This window comes from Chinchilla lanigera, unplaced genomic scaffold, assembly GCF_000276665.1.
Source record: "Chinchilla lanigera isolate Chin_1 unplaced genomic scaffold, ChiLan1.0 scaffold00014, whole genome shotgun sequence".
Classification (NCBI taxonomy): Eukaryota; Metazoa; Chordata; class Mammalia; order Rodentia; family Chinchillidae; genus Chinchilla; species Chinchilla lanigera.
In genome coordinates, this window is record NW_004955415.1 from 7078565 (window position 1) to 7096253 (window position 17689).

A 17689-nucleotide genomic window follows, 5' to 3' on the forward strand; every position below is an offset into this window, starting at 1 on the left:
TGCATAAAGTAATAATCTGTACTCCTGATAGAAATTTGAGAACATGGGGGAAATGTTTGCCATAATTCAGAGCATGACCTATGGACAGATATTCTGAATCCCAGTGGAAGCCATGTTCCTTTGAATGGGTTCCATATCCTTATTTTGTTTTAATTTCACTTTCCCCTTCTGTAAAATGGGAAAACAATCTTTTCTCCTTCAGAGGCTTGTTTTGAAGAGCAAGTAAAACAATTCACAAAAAAACAGAAAATGCTAAGTAAATGTTGCCTGTGATGTGGATGAAAGCATAGAACTCAAGAAAATAAAAAGAACCTGTCATGCTAATACCTAGGTCATTATGGTCATACCTTGGTACTCATTGCCTTAAAATGCATTAAATTTGGAACTCAAGGCATTTTGATGCAAAAAATTTTGTCCCGGTGCTAGTCATTTATTTGGTACCCGATGCTCATGCCTGATGTGTTAATGACTCACTACCCTTTCCAGCCGAAACAGCTTGCTTGGGACTCGTCAATTTTGGAACTCGTTGTGTATATGGGAACCAATTAATAATGAGTACTAAGGCACCACTCTATTTGGTTTTCATGTCTAGTAATTGGTAAATTAATTAAATTTTGTTCTAAATGAGCTTTCATAATAGCCATTAGACCTATACCTTTACTAAAACCATTATCTATCTGGCTGAAAAAAGCCAACCTCATCTTTGGGAAACATCTGTAAGTGATTCTAGGCAAAGGGTCTATGGACACGATGTCAAAGAAGCTGGTAGTCCTGCATCACCAGCAAACATGAGCAATTAAGCAGTTATTCTTAGGCCTACTCACAGTAGGCATGCGATGTTAATAAGTACATGATGTTAATAAGCAAATGAGTATGTGATTTGAACACATAGATTCATATTGGAGTTGGAAGGAGTTTGAAGGAAATCAGATCATTTCTAATCTCCCCATTTAATGGATGGAGGTAGATGGAGGACCCTTGGTGCAGAGAAGAAGAAGGACACTTCCAAACCTAGAGGTTTATATTTCCACATGTTCACCTAATATTTCCATCTCTCTGGTTCTCCTGTGACATTTGGAGTTAGATTGCCTCTCTCATGTCCTTTCCAATTAAAAAATAATGAAATACTATTCATCCTTTAAAAAAGAAACAAAGCTTGAAGCAATGAATAGAATGATGGATTTTAAGGGCTTGAGGAAATGTTTAAAGAATACAAGATTTTAGTTATACAACAAGAATAAGTTCAAGAGATCTATTGTACAGAATGATGATTAGAATTAACAGTTTATTACATACTGGAGGATAGATTTTTGCTTAGAGGATAGATTTTAAGTGTCCCATCACAAATAAATAAATAAATATGTGTAAATAATATCTATATTCTCAATTTAACCACTCTGTAATGGATATAGATTTCAAATCAAGTACATAGTATTTTGCTGATTTAAAAAATGATTCTGTGGTCCTTAATCTCCTGGTCACCACACAATATCAGACTTTTCTGTGTCCCTTGTTTCAGTCAGTCTGTGTTTCCCCTAGGTGGTCATCAGACGCACAAATATGAAAGAAGGGGAAGCCACAAATCTCTAAGGGTCAAGTGTGATCTTTCAGCAGAGCCTGAGGTTAATCTCATTCATAGGACAGCTCAGTGCTATATATTTGGCTTCAAATGAAGCCCGGCCCTGGGTCTCCTCTGAAGCAGCCCTCATAAACCTTATCAACCTTTATAATTCCTCAGAAACCACTGACATTTCTTGACTTATTGTGGACAGAGGAGGCTTAATAATAGGGGAAAAACTCTTGACTAGAAATGGTTTTCCAGAAGCCCAAGGAAGACATTAGGACAGTGCTAACTCTATTCTGTGCACCTACTACAGTGCATGGCATTTACTGCAAACTCAGGAAATCTCACATGGAGGACAACTTGTCATCAGCCCTTAGCATGTACACCATTCCTGACACCAGTACCTTCTGAGGTCTGATGCCGTGGCAGGGAAAAAGTAGAGGGTCCAAAATTCCTCACCCAGGTTTGCATAGAATCCCTGTAACTCTGAGTCTGACACCTCATCTCTCTGTGACTCTGTTTCCTTAGCTGTAACATAGGGACAATAATTGAAATTACTCCAAGGACCTTGTGAGGATTAAATAAGGTAATACATATGAAGCATTTAGAGTGCAGCATGGAATATAGTTAACATTTCATAAATGTCTCATGCCTTATTCTTTGTAGTAACACTTATTTAATCACTCTATTCACCCTATAAAGGAGGGTTTTAAATACTGATGTTTTGGCTAAGGAAATAGAACTGCAAAGAATGTAAATGATTAAATATTCCCTTCAAAACTATCACCCTTAACTTGGGAAACCAAAACTATCACCCTTAACTTTGAAACCCAGGGGCAAACACAAGTAAATTCATTATGACTCTATGTGGGCGTTAGGTGATCGGGCTCTGGAATCAGACTGCTGGGTTTGTATCTGTCACCCAGTGTGTCCTTGAGCAGGTTATTCTGAGTCATCATTTCCTGAGGATAAGAGGTCATATCCCAAAGTGAGGTCACAAGCTTTCCGTGAGATAACGCTTCTCAGCACTCCATTCAGGGGCCAGCAGCACCCTCACAGTATTCCCTGATTTTGTTTCTGGCAGCAGTGGCTGTGGTCAGCTCTGGTTACTTCCTCCAAAAGCTGACCCAAAAAACTGAAGCTCATCCTTGGCTGTACTTTCTTAACTTTCCTCAACACACATACTTGTCGCTCTGTCACTGTCACTTGCCATTCTTCCATCTCAGTATATCAGTCTCTCAAATCCCTCAGCTTCTCTCCAATTTCAATGTCACCATCCCAGTTGGGATGCCACGTTCTTGTCCTTGGGTGCTGGAGAAGCCTCTGTGCTTTCTCTCGGTCACCTCTGGTCTGTTCCTCATGCTCTAACTAGACGAATATTACCAGTATACACATACATCATTGCCTCCTAAAATTTCTGGTAGAGTTCATGTTCTTAAAACGCCCCAGCCTCACTCCAAGTCTCTGCATATTCTCTACTTATTTGCCCCAATGTTTTCTTTTGTCTTCTTTTTTTTTTTTTTTTTTTAGACAGGGCCTCACTATGCAGTTCAGGCTGGCCTTGAGCTCACTTTGTAGCCCAGGCTGGTCTTGAACTCAGAGCGATCCTCCCGCCTCAGCCTCCCGAGTGCTGGGATTACAGGTGTGCACCCCCATGCCTGGCTTGCCCCAATGTTATATGCCCTCCTTTCTAGCACTACACACATGTTGTCTCCTTTGACAAAAATATTTTTACCCTCTTTTCCTGGAACTCCTCTGGTTAGCTCTCAATTTTGGTTCTATTTTCCCTAATAAGTCTCCCATGTCCTTAATCCTGAGCCTGGTTGTCCTTCTTGGAGAAGGTCCTGGATATCATTCATCATACACTTGCCAGATGCATTCTAATTTTCATGCTCTTCATATGATGCCTCCCATCGTACTGAACTGTACTCCCCATGAAGGCAAAGCCATATCTAACTTGATTAAGTTACTTGCTTACGATCAGCTACAGATTATGTGAATATTCCTGGTGTCCAGAACAATGTCTGATACATGCTGAGCAATATTTATTGTATAAATGGAGGCATGAGTGAATGGATACCGTCTTTCTGGTCAGTAAGAAATAAGATAGGAGATGCTACAAAAGTTCTTTCTAGTGGAAAAAGTGATGTTTCTTACTGCTACGTTCAATTCCTTGACAATGTACTTGATTAATGAGTTTCCTTCAAATTTAAGTGATTTATTGTAGAACAAAGCTGACAGTTTTCAGTGTACCAGCATCAGTAGTTGCCAAAAGAGCCAGATTAGACCAAATGCCAACAACCTTACATTTTTAAAATTTCAAAACTCTTTTACAGGTATTGTTTCATAGAATTTATGTACAAAATATCTGGGAAAGTGAGGTGAAGAAACTAAAGTGTGGTGAATTAGTATCAGATCATAGTGTTCCATATTATCTGCCCACCTTTTGATGCCTTACATAGAATAAATTTGGTCATTACCTCAGCCCAGGTCTCAAAGGGTTTATTACTATAAAGCAGTGATTCTCAGTCTAGGGTGGGAGAGGGAAACATTTTTGAGCCTCCTGTCTTATTGGTCTTTCTCATTGGAAAACTGGTATTCACTGAGTCACTTCTGCATATATTCAGTAAATATTTGTCAAACACTACTATAGTGGACAGAGGACAGACACAGTATGAAGCATCCTACCATGCATAGGACAGCTCTCTCCCCATGCACACAATTTCCTGAGCCCACGTCCATAGTGCCGTGTCCATAAACACCGTTGAAAAGCAAAACTCATAGACAGAAATGACAGAAGGAGCAGAAGTGTGTAAATCTCTCCTGGTGAAGAAAGACTTGTGAGTGCATACCCTCTGTAAAGGCACAAAGTTTGATTTAAATATAAAGTACTCTGCAGCCAAACAGAACTCTTCTTCAGGCTGCACTGGCAGTGTGATTTTCCCAGAGGAGGAAAGTCTTGCTCTTTACTTGAAGAACAACAACTAGAACATTTCCTCCTTTGTGGCCTCCTGAAAGATTAACTATCATGGCTTCACAGAATCTAAGGAAAAATTAGATTAAAGTGTTTTCTAGAAAAGACATTGAACTTGATCAAGGTGCCTTTTCTGTACCTCTAAAGTTTGGCTGACAGGGGCTGAGGATTTAGCTCAGTGGCACAGCGCTTGCCTGGCAAGCGTGAGGTTGTGAGTTCAATCCCTGGTACTGGAAAAAAAACAAAAAAATTTAAAAATTAAAAAAAGAAAGAAAGTTTGGCTGACAGACCAGAAAGCTAAGATTTTGTCACCTGGACTCACATGCAGAGTTGTCTTACAGTCTCCAAATCTTCTCATCTGTCCAAAAAGAACTAGGTTGCTACTCCTAGGTTATAATCAAAGGCCAAAATAGATACCATAGTCAGAGAAGTACTTGCAAAATAACATTGTTGTATCAGCATAGTGATGCTTCTTCATATTATTCTTTGTTTAATTAATGTGCAAGAAGGATGTAGACAGGACAAGTCCTTCTGAGAAACTGGAAATACATTCTGAATTTATTCTGCAATACTATCTTCTTGGGAAGGCTTCGAGGCATTATATAGGGCAAATAACTGCGCTATTTGTATCTAGCTTGAAAAGGTGCATTATTGAAGTGCACTATTTCCAAATGAGAGCTGATTCATGCAAACCTCAAACATAGCAGTTGGAATCTGCTTAACATATTTAAAATGTTTCATGAGACCGTTAATTTAGGGTAAATTGGAAAAGGTGAATTCAAGTTGTTTTAGTCAAGCTATTGCTCTTACTATTACCTCACCAGAATGTTCTTCCCATTTATAGCTCCACACAAATTCTCCCTGCAATGTGCCAACTAGGTGGGGCAATTTTCTACTCAGTGTTTTATCTGTTACTGACTTACAGTTTTCTATAACTTGTCATATGTTCATTTTTATTACCCGATTCTTTGCTTTCATTCTTCTTACCCACCTCTACATTCTGTACCTTACATAATCGCATACCCTGGCCTTGCAAATAGTGCATGTACTGAATGCTAGTGGTGTTCATGGGAAGGTGTGGATTTGGTTAGATTTCCAAATGTGATTATCACAGTGATTAACAAACCCTTTCATTCAAATAGATCAGAATACAAATTCAGCCAGCCTTGATCAAAGGCTCACAAGTTGTAGATAAGTAGATACAGAAGTTTAATCTAATTCTTGTGTTCTGTCCCACACTGGAGCTCAAGGGAGAGAATGTTGAGATCAAGTAACCCAGAAAGCATCACAGACCCTGGGGTAGGCATGAATGAGAGGCCTGCACTGGAGTGAATCTTAGTTCCTCCACCTGGTTGAAGCTTGCAAGTTTCCCAACTTCTCAGTGTATAAACCCTTATACATAAGCAGGTGAAATAATAGTATTTGCTTCATCCTGCATTCTCTAACATGAGAACAATCTAGTAAGACCTCAGAGGAACTCAGACTGGTGGTTGCTCTTATTACTACTATTAGCATTATCTATTAAAATCAAATCATATTTCCATGGTTCAGAACTATTTGCTCTGACATCTCTTTATAAATTAAGAGAGGCTATTTTTCTACTTTTTACAGGTACTGTGAGAGTTTGTACTATGCATAAAACTTGGTGGAAAGCATGCTTTGTTTTATCCTGCTTTCCCTCCTATAGTGTTTTTAACAAGAACCAAAATCTCCAGTTATAACCAAATGGGTTTCATTTTTTCATTTGCTGCCTGGTAGCATCTGTTCTCAACTGAGCCTGCCCTTCCTGCTCACACCCTCCCTAGTCTTATCCATACTGGCCCACCTCTCGATGGCTGTCATCAGAAGCCAAGACAGCAGCTGAAAAACTGGTCCAGATGGACGCAAAAATGTGAGTCAAGTCAATCCTGACCACTCTGGTAGATCCAGGGGATATCAGAGGGAGGGCATGGCTATGACCTGTGAGCTCACGCAGCTTATGTGAAAGCAGGGCAATGAACACTGTTATTTGAAAAATAATTAAGCCGTTTTTGAAATTAAGAGATAAAATTGCTGTGCAGCCAAGTTGCAGCTATGGTTGGGTGGACGAGAGAGCCAAAGCCCTCCCTGGCCTGCAACTGGTTTTTTAAGGGTGGCTCGGGTGCCACCTCCTCGGAGAAGCATTCTCTGAATAGATCAGCCACTCGCCACCACTCTCCCGGCTTCATTTCCTTATTCTACTTCACACCATCTGAAATACACAGCATGATGGGAGGAATGTCTCCTAGTTCACTGTCTCACTCTGCGAATATTAACTCAAAGAGCTAAACCCCAGTATGTCATTTGCTGTCTCTCCAACACATACAAAAAGGCTGAGCATCTAATACCTGCTGAAAAGACTGTACTTGCAGGAACAACTGGATACATGAACTAGCCAGGGTGGGCCTCTTTTTTTTCAGATCAGAGTCCACTGAGTTGTGTATTTCACATACTGGCTAGAGGGTGTGGGAACTGTGATAAAAATTGTCAATTTTTCTTTATTTAGTTCAACTCAATCAATCCAGCACAGCTTTATTGAACTCTTGTTGTGCTCTAGGCAGTAAACCTGGAACTCAGGATGCATCAGAGAAAAGTCAAATTCCTACCTTCCTGGGAATTGGAGTCTGGCTAGCCTCAGATAATTAATAACAATTATCAGTATAATTGAATAGCGCTTACTTTGTGCTAGGTAAAATTGTAAGCAGGTCCCTGAATTGCCTCATTTTATGCTGAGCAGTCATCTGTGGGAGGAATGATTAGTATACCTGGTCAAGAGGGTAGGCATTTTATCTGTGTTTTTTACTCCTGATTCTTTAGGACCTTGCCCAGTGCCTAATATAAATAGATGCTCAATAAATACATTCAGTAATGAAGGAGTGCTCTGAAAGAGGTGGATGGTACTTGAGAATCTGTAGGAAATGGGATCACACCTCTGTCTGAAGTATCAAGAAACCTGTCCCTGAAGATGTGACATTTTGTTTAAGATCTGAAGAAAGCACAGGAACTGAACTTGAAAGTGGAAACACAGAAAGGCTCATCCTGACTGGCCTTACATAAGCTACATTTTTTTCACGGGATTTCGATTTCTCCTTAGCAAAATGAAAAACTGTAATGGCGAACCTTCCCCCAAAGGAGGTTGTAAACATGCTGGGAGAGAATTACCACAGCAACTTTCCTATAAAGCTCAGGCTTCCGTGGGAGGGGGTGGCAGAGATAGCACCAGCGGTTGGGAGGCCCATAGCAGGGGCTGTGGCCGGGACTTCACAGGACAGGAGTGACTGCTGCGATCTCCCCGGAGGTCAGTCCAGAGCAATTTAGTGCAGCCTGTCCCAGAGCACATCATGCAGAAACCCCTGAATCAGTCACTTTTTTGCCGTTTGCTATCAGAACCTGAGGCTTGGAATCACACGAGGGTTCCTTATCTCCTAACTCTGCTCGGTCAAACTTAAGGAATCTGCTCACGTGGCATCTAAAATGGGTCACTTTTATCCTTTCCTCCTCCACATTTCCCTTTCTGCCTTTGCGCCCTCCCTCCAGGCACTTCTGCCACTGGCTTTGGGCTTTCTCTCTCTTTATAAAAGACCTTGGCCCTCTCCTGGTGACCCTGCTCTTTTCTGTGAAGACATGAGGAACATCAGAAGATAGTCCCACGGACAAGGTTAACGGCTGTTGATTTGTTGTGCCTTTCAATAAAATAATTAATTGGCTTTTGATAGGAACCATTTATAAATAATACTGAAGACAAAAGTGTGAATCTCTATGATTGACCTCTGGGGCTTCCTAATCCCAAGCAATCTTTTCAGAACCTCTTCTACTTCTAATAGCTCTATGAGGCTGCATTAAGATAATTTGTTAGTCTTCTTTTCCTAGAATATGCACTTTTTAGAGCAAAGATGGTATCTTATAGCCTATATCCACATCATTCGGCCTAATACCTGATAAATTATGTAGGTACCAACAAATTACTAGATAAAAATGGTGAGGTATATGATTTAGGACAAGGATATGTGGAAAGTTTTCTTCATCAGGACAAAACACAAAATGGAACACCTTAATCCAGAGGTTTTGTTTTATTTTATTTTATTTCAGATATGGTGTTTTTAAAATGAGACCCAATTGAGAAACAATTAAATTATTTTGTTTGAGACAGGCTGTCCTGTAACTGAGGATCCCCCTGCCTCAGCCTCCAGAGTAACTGGGGTGCAGGTATGTGTACCACACCCAGCAAAGTTCTTAAACTTTAAAGAAAAGTTGAAAAAGAAAACTTTCTTTATTTCCAGGGTCTGAATCAGCTACCCTCAGGGCTTTGAGATCTGCATTCTTTTGCAAGTTCACCAGATGATTCCAGCATGGAAACACAGGACCTCCTTTGAATAATATACTATATCTTCTCAATTTGTTTTCTCTTCTGTAAAATGGGGTTATTGAGAAGATCAAAGAACAAAAAAAGGCAGAAAACACACTGAAACAGTTCAAATGATGCAGTGCAACCCAACCGTCTCATAGTTTACCTGTCCAGTGAAATTTTTTATTTGCTTTTTCTGCCCTTTCCCTGTTCTGCACATGAGTAGATGGGGTACATGGGCTTGGCATTAAATCAATCCATTTAAATTTGGATTGGAGAAGATGTCCTCAGTTACAGTCAAAGGCACTGGTACTTTGGAAGGAACATCTGAGTTGGGCACCAGCCCCATTATTATTCTGGTTCTAATGAAAGAAATAGTTCCTCATTTGTTTCCTTTTGTGTCTGTTTCATCTACTGAGGATAATTATGGGCAACATCATCAGTGAGCATTTGTCCACCCAGGAAACACTTTTTCAGAAATTCCTACTATTGACTCAGAAGATATTTCATGAGTGCCTACCGCTTATCCAAGACTATAATATACAGAGTTGGAGCTTGCCTATTCATAAATGCCTTTGCTTGAATCATCTATTCCAGCTTTCTGATGGGCTCAAATTCACTTCATTCAGGCTGAAAAGGACTTCTTTCCCCTGAAAATAAAGAATCTTTTAAAACCTTTCACCATAAACATTGGTTTACCCATTCATCCATTCACTTACATATTTATTTAGTATCTACTTTGTGCCAGATACTGGGCTAAGCTTTAGTGATACAAAGATGAAGTGGACATTGATCTCTCCTTCATGAAGTTTACAGTTTTATTGTTAGGTAAGACTGGTAAGTAACAGACGGTGATATCCTGTGTCAAAGAGCTGATAGTACTATTATAGACAATAGTAATTAAACTTAGGAAACATTTAAAATGTTGTAAGAGCTGTGCTAAACCCTGCGTAGCAGTGGTAGAAAACCTATTGCACATGTTATTGTGTTCTGCTTTTAAGACAAAAGATATTAATATATGAGTTGTCTTTTCTAAACTAAAACTTTTGTATTCAAGTTTCATTGCAGTGTTGGCACTTTGCAATAAATCAGTGCAGTTTGGGTTGCAGTTTGGCATTTGGTCTCTAAAAGGTTCGCCATCACTGCCCTATAGCAACCATCCTATTTTGTCTCTGCAACATTGTATGAGATTCTGCTATTATCCTTATTAGCACGTGGTGAGGCTTATAGTTGCCCGAGATCACACAGTAAGTCGATGTCAAAAGTAGGATTTAACCTTGCCTGTCTAACCCCAGTACCATCCTCTTAACCATACCTGTTCTTCGCCTGCTCTTAGGGTGGTGTATGGCCATAGAAGCTCAGAGAAAGCCAACAGTGACAAGCGGCAACTTAGTGCATCGATTGCCTACTGCGTGCTTGATGTTTTATTTTAATTGTCTCACTTCTTTCAAAAATACTTGAGAAAAATTTTACTATAGTTCCCATTTTATTAAGGCTCACGGTGTTAAAGTTTGGTTTGTCTGTACCCAAACTACAGTAAGTGAATGCACTGGAGATCAACTTGTGTCAGGACGAGAGGTTCAAGACCTCGGACATGCTTTTCTATCCTGAGTTCAACATCCATGGGACAACCAAACCACACAGGTGTTATTTAAACAGCACTTTAGTTGGGATCCCCCAGCTTGCCAGGCCCTAGGGTCTAAGGAGGTTATGATTATCAGGGGACTAAATATTCTGGCTGTGCCCAAAGTTTATCTTCAGGTCACAGTAGTCCAAGTCAGAAAAATGGCAGATCAGTGGGGAAGTCAATTTACATTATCATGCTTGGTCTTTATCACAATGACTTTGTGTCTTTTTCTCCTGAGAAGGCCAGCACATGTCCTAATGCTAAGTAAAATATTTTTGTAAAATGGAGAGCCTATAAAAGCTTAAAACTCTTTCTACCAAATTTTTAAGCTATGCTTTTATTTTTGAAACTTATTTTTGAAACTTATTTTTTAAAATCCCACGCAGGGAAAGATTTGTTTTCTTCTGTGGACTATTTAAATCATTTCCTTGTATCTCCGAATGTGGCACAAAGGACATTTGCCTCTTTCTCTTTATTATACGTACAATGGTGCCTTTGACAGAATTTATAAATCCCAGACTGAAGCTCTGTGCCCGCTTCCAGCCGTGTGGTTTCCAAAGTCACTTTATCTCATGGGCCAAAACCACACCAGCCCCCTTCCTGAATCGCTCGTCTTTGCTGTCTTGTCCTTTGGCGCCCCCCACACCCCCACACCCCACCCCCAACCTGGAAATCTCAGTGAGCATTTTGGAAAAGTTGTGTGATCTCTGGATCAGCTTACTCTTCCCATGTTTCAGATGCCTCCGGGGACCACAAACTGGTGAAGTGTCTATTCCCTTGGGTCCATCTCTTCTCTGGGGCTGCGGCTTTGTATGTGTACAGAGAGTAACTCAGAACTGAGATATTGCTTCAGTGTTAGGGCTGGTAGAGGGAAACTGTAGCGGAGCACAGAATCTGTCTGTGTTTGCCCCTGTCACTGACTGCTCAACCCAGCTTTTGGCTTCACCTAAGTGATAAATGGTTCTATTGTTCGGGATGCAGTATTAAAAAAATAGAACTAAATCTAGATTAAGCGAGGACAGAGACCCATTTCATGGCACTGTACTTTAATATTCCTGAGATCCATGGCTTTACGGGTGGCTCCTTTTTACAGCTATCTCCCTCCAGGGCAGAACACTATGCTGTCTTTGTTTCATCTGATCTTTCAGCTAAATAAGAGATGGTCACTTATCCTCACTACTCCCATATCCTGCTGGATTTCCTCTGCTAAAAAAGAAACTGACCACGCAGAAGAAGGTAGAGGTTTCAGGCAGAGCATTTCAGTGTGTGTTTACAGGCAGGACTGACTTACTCAGCAAATCCTGCTCCGAGGAGCTTCAGCCAATGAAGAGGCTATATCCCGGCTTGCTTGGGGGCTTCTGAGTTTGAGCTGCATGCAGAAATGTAAGGCAGTGCTTCCTGGCGCTGATGGCAAAATGGGACCCAGCTCCAGTTATTCCTCAGGCTTCCCAGCTTTGCAGATCTGGGCGAGAACCTACATAAGCATATTGGTGATGTAGCCAGCTTTGAAGGCCGAGAGAATCCTTATGGATTCAGGAGACTGGTTTTTTATTTAGAATTTTATTTTTTATTTGGAAGATGAAATGCTTCTCTCGTTACCTGCCTTACATCTTCAGACCTCCGAACACCATCCTCTCTTCCAGCTGCCACACGGAAGGTACAGACCAGAGAGGGAGAGTGGGTGGGTGGGACAAAGTGGGCTGGTGTCTGACTTCCCACAGGTTCTGCTGACGCTGTTTTCTGTAGCTACTACATGACTGTCGTTCCTGGCAGAAGCTTGTGTCTGACAGGCTTAGGTCTGCTCTGAAAATCAGCCTCTCTTATACGAAGAAAGGGAAGTATTTTCTAAAGAGCAAAATAATATTGCAGAGGTGATCTCAAAGCTGACAGTAGATTAGAAAATAATTCAGAGAGATTTTTGCCTATTTTTCTTGCTCCATGTAACATGCAAACAAGTCATTGGAACTCGTACTAAGAAAAAAAATTCAGTGGGTGCTGCCACAGACATTTATCCAATCTCTCTGTTTTGCCACTGTCTGTTTAATAACTTGGTGTGTGCCCAAGAAAGCAATTAGCAAAATAGAATTAGCTTCGTATATGAGCACGGACTGTTGATTGCTGGAGTGGTTCACCCGGAGTCCATTCTTGGGTTGCACAGCAGTAAGAACACAGCTGACTTTTAGCACTTGCTGGAAATGTGGTTTGTGGCAAGCCTAAGTTAATGCTTTGGAGGGAGGGTGAGCAGGGTCTGGTACATGTTCTCCAGTTCCTGTTTCTGTCAGGGACCTCCGCTTCTGCCTTTATAACCTGGCACAACATGCACATGTGTGTGCACCTTCCATGTGCATACATGTGTGCCTTGTAAACATTCTGGCAGTTCCTCTTTAACTAAGCACTGAAGGATTGATCATCATTCTAGTCAGTACTCTTGCTAGTTGTGCATTTTCTGTGTGTGACTTAGATCTACATGTTCCTTTAGATCTGATGTATTCTTGAAAAAGAGAACTGCTCGGATATTTCTCAGCCTTGGGGACTGTCCTACAAGTGCTACTGGACTAGAGAGGGAAGAGGATGGTGAAGTGCAGGTCTAGCAATGCTCTTCCTGAGCACAGAAGGTGGCCAGCCTGCTCTGGAAACCCATTTCTCAGCCTCAGAGTAAGAGCTTGGGATTGAAGCTATATATGTAAATTGACAGCGGCATACATTATATGTAAAATGAGAGAGGTGTACATTACACCACTGAGTGATTTTTTTCTGTCAGCACCCTTAAGAAAAAAGAATAGATCTTTGAGGTAAATATTCAATTGAGACTGAGCATAGCATTTTTTTAAACCTTGTATCACATATATTTTATTTGCAATTGCATATTTCATTGGTGGCTAAAGGAAATGATCCACTTAGAATTCTCTTCTCCCTGTAAAGAGAAATCTAGTAAGTCCCTTTGTACACTGAGGGAGGGGAAAAAAAAGGAGTGGCCTGGGTCAAAATCTCCAGGAGAACTTTCCAGCTGCAAAAGACCTCAAGCCATATTAGGAAGCTGCCTATTTGGCTTTTGTGTTTCTGATTGGCTCCCCTACCCTCTTCTACCAGCTTAGACTTGAAAACCCAAACATTCCATCTCTTCAGTTGCAATTTTGTACATTAATCTAGCAAAATATCCTACATTATATAGATTTTTAAAATGCCACTACAAGAACTTTTTTAAAATTGCTTTTTAAAGTCACGTTTGGCAGGTTAGTTCCATCAGAATGGAAAACCTACTTTATGTCAAAATAATTTCTGCATTATACATGGTCAACAGATTTAGGACTAGGAGTAAGGAGACATGCATTGAAATTTGTTGTAAACCTAATAAAGACGATGGGTAAAGATAAAAGCAGCTGTCAAACTAACTTCACGACCGAGGCCCCTGGGGCACAGTGGATAAAACATGAGTTAGACACCAGGCAAGCAGGCCCTATCACTTAATTGCTCTGTGTCTGGCTGCATCTGTAACATGGAAATAAAAAGACGTCATTGAACTGAGAATTAAATGCGATAAACAAGGTTCTTCATAAAGCTCAGCACATAACAGGTACTATCTCTGAGCCCCATGTCCTAGGGGTTTTTTTAGATACTCAAGTTTTCTTCCTTTTTTTACATTATCTAAACAATGTGTAGCTTCCTCAGAACAATGTATTGCCCAAAATTAGGTACCCTAAAGTTTGAGGAGAAAAACGTGTAGGTTTATGGTCTGAGTTTGTTTATCTTGTGTGTATGTGTTTCCTTTTGTATTGTTAGCAACCATGTCACCTTGGACAAGAGTCTATTCAAGAAAGCTACAGCTGTGAATTTGGGATTTTATTTAGTGAAAAAGTAAAGAATAAATTATTTGTGTATTTCTCTGTCGAACTCAAGTAAACACAAATGAGTCTCTCTAAGAATAATTCTAGAACTGTAAGAGCTGTCGGTAGTTTCTAGGCTTTTTAGAGGACAGAACCATCATACCTTGATAACTTGGGGCATCTTCCCAGCTTGCTTTGACATTGTTTTCAAACATAAGAAAGTCATAGGTTTTGAGTCCTAGCTCTGCCACTTGCCAACTAAGTGATTTAACATCCCTGAATCTCAGTTCCCTCACCTGTAAAACAGGAGAAATAATGAATAGGGTGGTGCCCAGAAACACATTCAGAATGCTGCACATAGGATGTTAATAATGTAATGATAATGACGAAGCTTTGCTTACATTGAAGTTACTATGTCCAAGTCATTGTCTAAGCACGTTATGTACAGTAACACATTCATACATAGGGTAAAACAAAAATATTTGCTGCGCTAGTATTACTTCTCAAACTCTCTTTTCTCATTCTCAGCACTCATGCCTGGTTTTTTTGCCCATCACGTACAGATTTGGTTCTCCAGATAGCAGTCAGAACGATGTTTACAAAATGATCATCTTACCACCCACCCCCTCAAACACACACACATTCACATTTAAAAGCTCGGGGCTGGGGATTTAGCTCAGCGGCACAGCCCCTGCCTGGCAAGAGCAAGGTCGTGAGTTTGATTCCCGGTACCAGAAACAAACAAACAAACAAACAAACAAAGCTCTTGGTGGATTTCGATGGCCTACAGCTCCTCGCATGTTCTGACACCTGCCTGGCTTCCCTGCCCTGTTCAAACATCTCCATCTTGTCTGTCCTCCTGCCACAGGAATCAGTGTTGGCTTCTCAACACTCTCCTTCCAATCACAGGCTTTGGGCTGCTTCTCTCTCCTGCCCTGTGGCCTTGTTAATTCTAGCCTTTACCTAGGCTCCCCACTCCAGCAAAGACTCTATCCTTGACCCCACCTGATTGTAGCTCCTTAAGAATTGAATGCCTTCACTTTGGAGCGCTTATCCTGTGAGGGGAAAATTCTGAGCAAACTGATGTGACTCTTTTGTTATTATCTTTCTCCCTGCTGCACTGAGAGCTTTTGTAGGAGCAGGAGCTACATAACTTTACTCTCTTGCATCTCTAGCACTAGAACAATGCCAGGTACACAATAAGTACTTAATACATTTTCTTGGAATGAAAGGATGACAAATACCAAGGCTGTTGTATGGACAGTTTTTAAAAGCTTAAGTGGAAAACACTCCAAAAAGCTCTAACTCTAACAGAAGTGCAAGCTATCTGAACCACTGAGGGCTGAGAATCTTTCTTTAGTTGTCCTTTAAGGGATGGCTTTTATTACAAAGCTTTTCTTCAACTTATAATAAGAGGACACAAACAGAGACTAGGACAGCCAAATAATGTTGATTGATGACCTGGGTCTTGAGAAAAGAGTGGGGATCTCCTTCTTTTTCTGTGGACCTCATTAAGGGGCCACATCACTTCCCCCACCTTGGCAGAAGAGGATTCATCCAGGAAAATGGTTTCAGGGTGGGAGAAATAAAGTCTCAATCACAGCAAGAAACAAACCATTTGACATGGGACAGAGGGGAAGCAAAGCCCACAGGAATGAGAGAGTGAGTGAAGCCAAGGGAGCCTTGCCTGGATTTTTTGTGGGCCTACTTTGGCAGCAGGCACAGGGCAGGGACAGTGGGGCTTTTTGCTTATCTAAGTGACCAGGAAAGATTCCTTTTCCTACAGTGTCGCAGACAACGTGCCTCACCAGGTATTCCTTCTATTCTCTGAATTGTCCTTGTGCCATTCCCATCTGTGAAACTCTTCTCACCCTTGAAAACTCAGTTTAAGGCTTTCCAGGAAGACTTCTCCAACAATCCAAAGATAGAACAGTTGTTATGAGTCACAGACCACAGTCACAGTGGGAAGAAGCAGTGAGAAGCTGCCCAAGCTTGTGGACCTCAGCTCTGTGCTCAGGGCTGTGCCCATAGCCTCTGCCTCACCCTCCACAATAGTCTTTTGTATTAAACGTCATTCTCTCACGTTATAGGTGAGGACACTGAATGAGACAAATTCCCTGACTTCACCATCCATGCTCTTACTTAAACTTTGCACTGCACACCTCTGTCTGAGTGTGGGTGTGAGGACAGCCTTTGCATCATATTAGAAAAATCTCCTTAAATGTCTGGCTCCCAGATGACCAGAAGTCAGGTAGGCATGGGGCTGCTGATCTGCTAACCCTCAGTCTTTGCCTTCTGGTTTAACACTGAACTAGATTGAGTAGATGCTCAAGAAATTAATGAAGGGCGGGGTGAGAGGGTGCATTCATTTTCTAGCAATAATAATGTTTCATCAAAAGGAGACATCTTGAAGTGGAGGATCTTCCAATACTACCCAAAGGCAAGCTTGCTATAAATATAAGAGATGGAGAGAAGCACGCTGTTCTAACTGTTGTTTCAGAGAAAGTAGTACAACATTAAGTCAGCATAGGGTGCTTACTATTGAGTAGGTACAATTCCACCAACATTTCTGAATGTAGATATGGTATATGTGTTTGTGTGTGTATTCTTCACAACAGTCCTAGGAGATAAATACTGTTACTATGCTCATTTTAATTATGAGAAGCCCAGGTTGCAGAGAAGTTGGGTCATCTGTCACAGATCTGTTAGGTGTGAGGGCTGGGATTAAATCCCAGGTAGCGTAGTAGCAGGTACATGCTAAGAACTGATCTACTATGATAGTTTGTTCCTTTTTCATGTTTATGGAATTCTTATTTGTCACATTTTAAAACTTGTCTTCTCAGTCCCTTCCACATAGTTAGAACAAGCCCCCTCTCCATAGGCCACAGCACGTGCACCCTCCTCCCTAACTGCTTGCTTCCTCATCAGTCTCACTCATCTTCACAAACATACACCTGCATTTCCAGCAGGCTGTGTTTGTCTGTGACTTGGAAAGAGAAATTTCCACATTCATAAGGTTATTGTAAAACCGTACGTTATTTGAGATTGCTTTATGTTTTAAATTAAAAAAAAAAAAAAAACACTTGTGCACCATGAATGATTTGTTCCTCTCTCACCTGAGCCCAAGCCTCTTGTCTAAAGTGGGTCCTATCTCCTCTGCTCCTCAAGTACATCACCACTGGACTTGTTCCCACTCTCTGTATGAGCGCAGGGGGCTGTGATACTCACCTTACAGGCTCATCTCACGAGCTGTATCTGTTCCAGTGACTGCCCCATTCCCTGCAGCCTTTTCAGAAAAGATGTTCCAAAAGTCTTCTTTTTTTTTTTTTTTTTTTTT

At 41.0% G+C, this 17689-nt stretch overlaps 1 protein-coding gene across 3 annotated transcripts in view; it reads left to right on the top strand.

Moving 5' to 3' along the window:
- The window catches only part of Ppp2r2b (protein phosphatase 2, regulatory subunit B, beta), a 455884-nt gene that overhangs the window by 24269 nt on the left and 413926 nt on the right, over positions 1 to 17689 (top strand). Inside the window, exon 1 of one of the 3 annotated variants that reach the window (XM_005380664.2) lies at positions 11866 to 12185. The exons of the other annotated variants lie outside the window; for them this stretch is intronic. Coding sequence (XP_005380721.1) covers positions 12107 to 12185 — 79 coding nt within the window. The 5' untranslated portion in view covers positions 11866 to 12106. Of the gene's footprint in view, positions 1 to 11865; positions 12186 to 17689 lie in introns of those variants that run through there. 3 annotated transcript variants of the gene reach the window in all.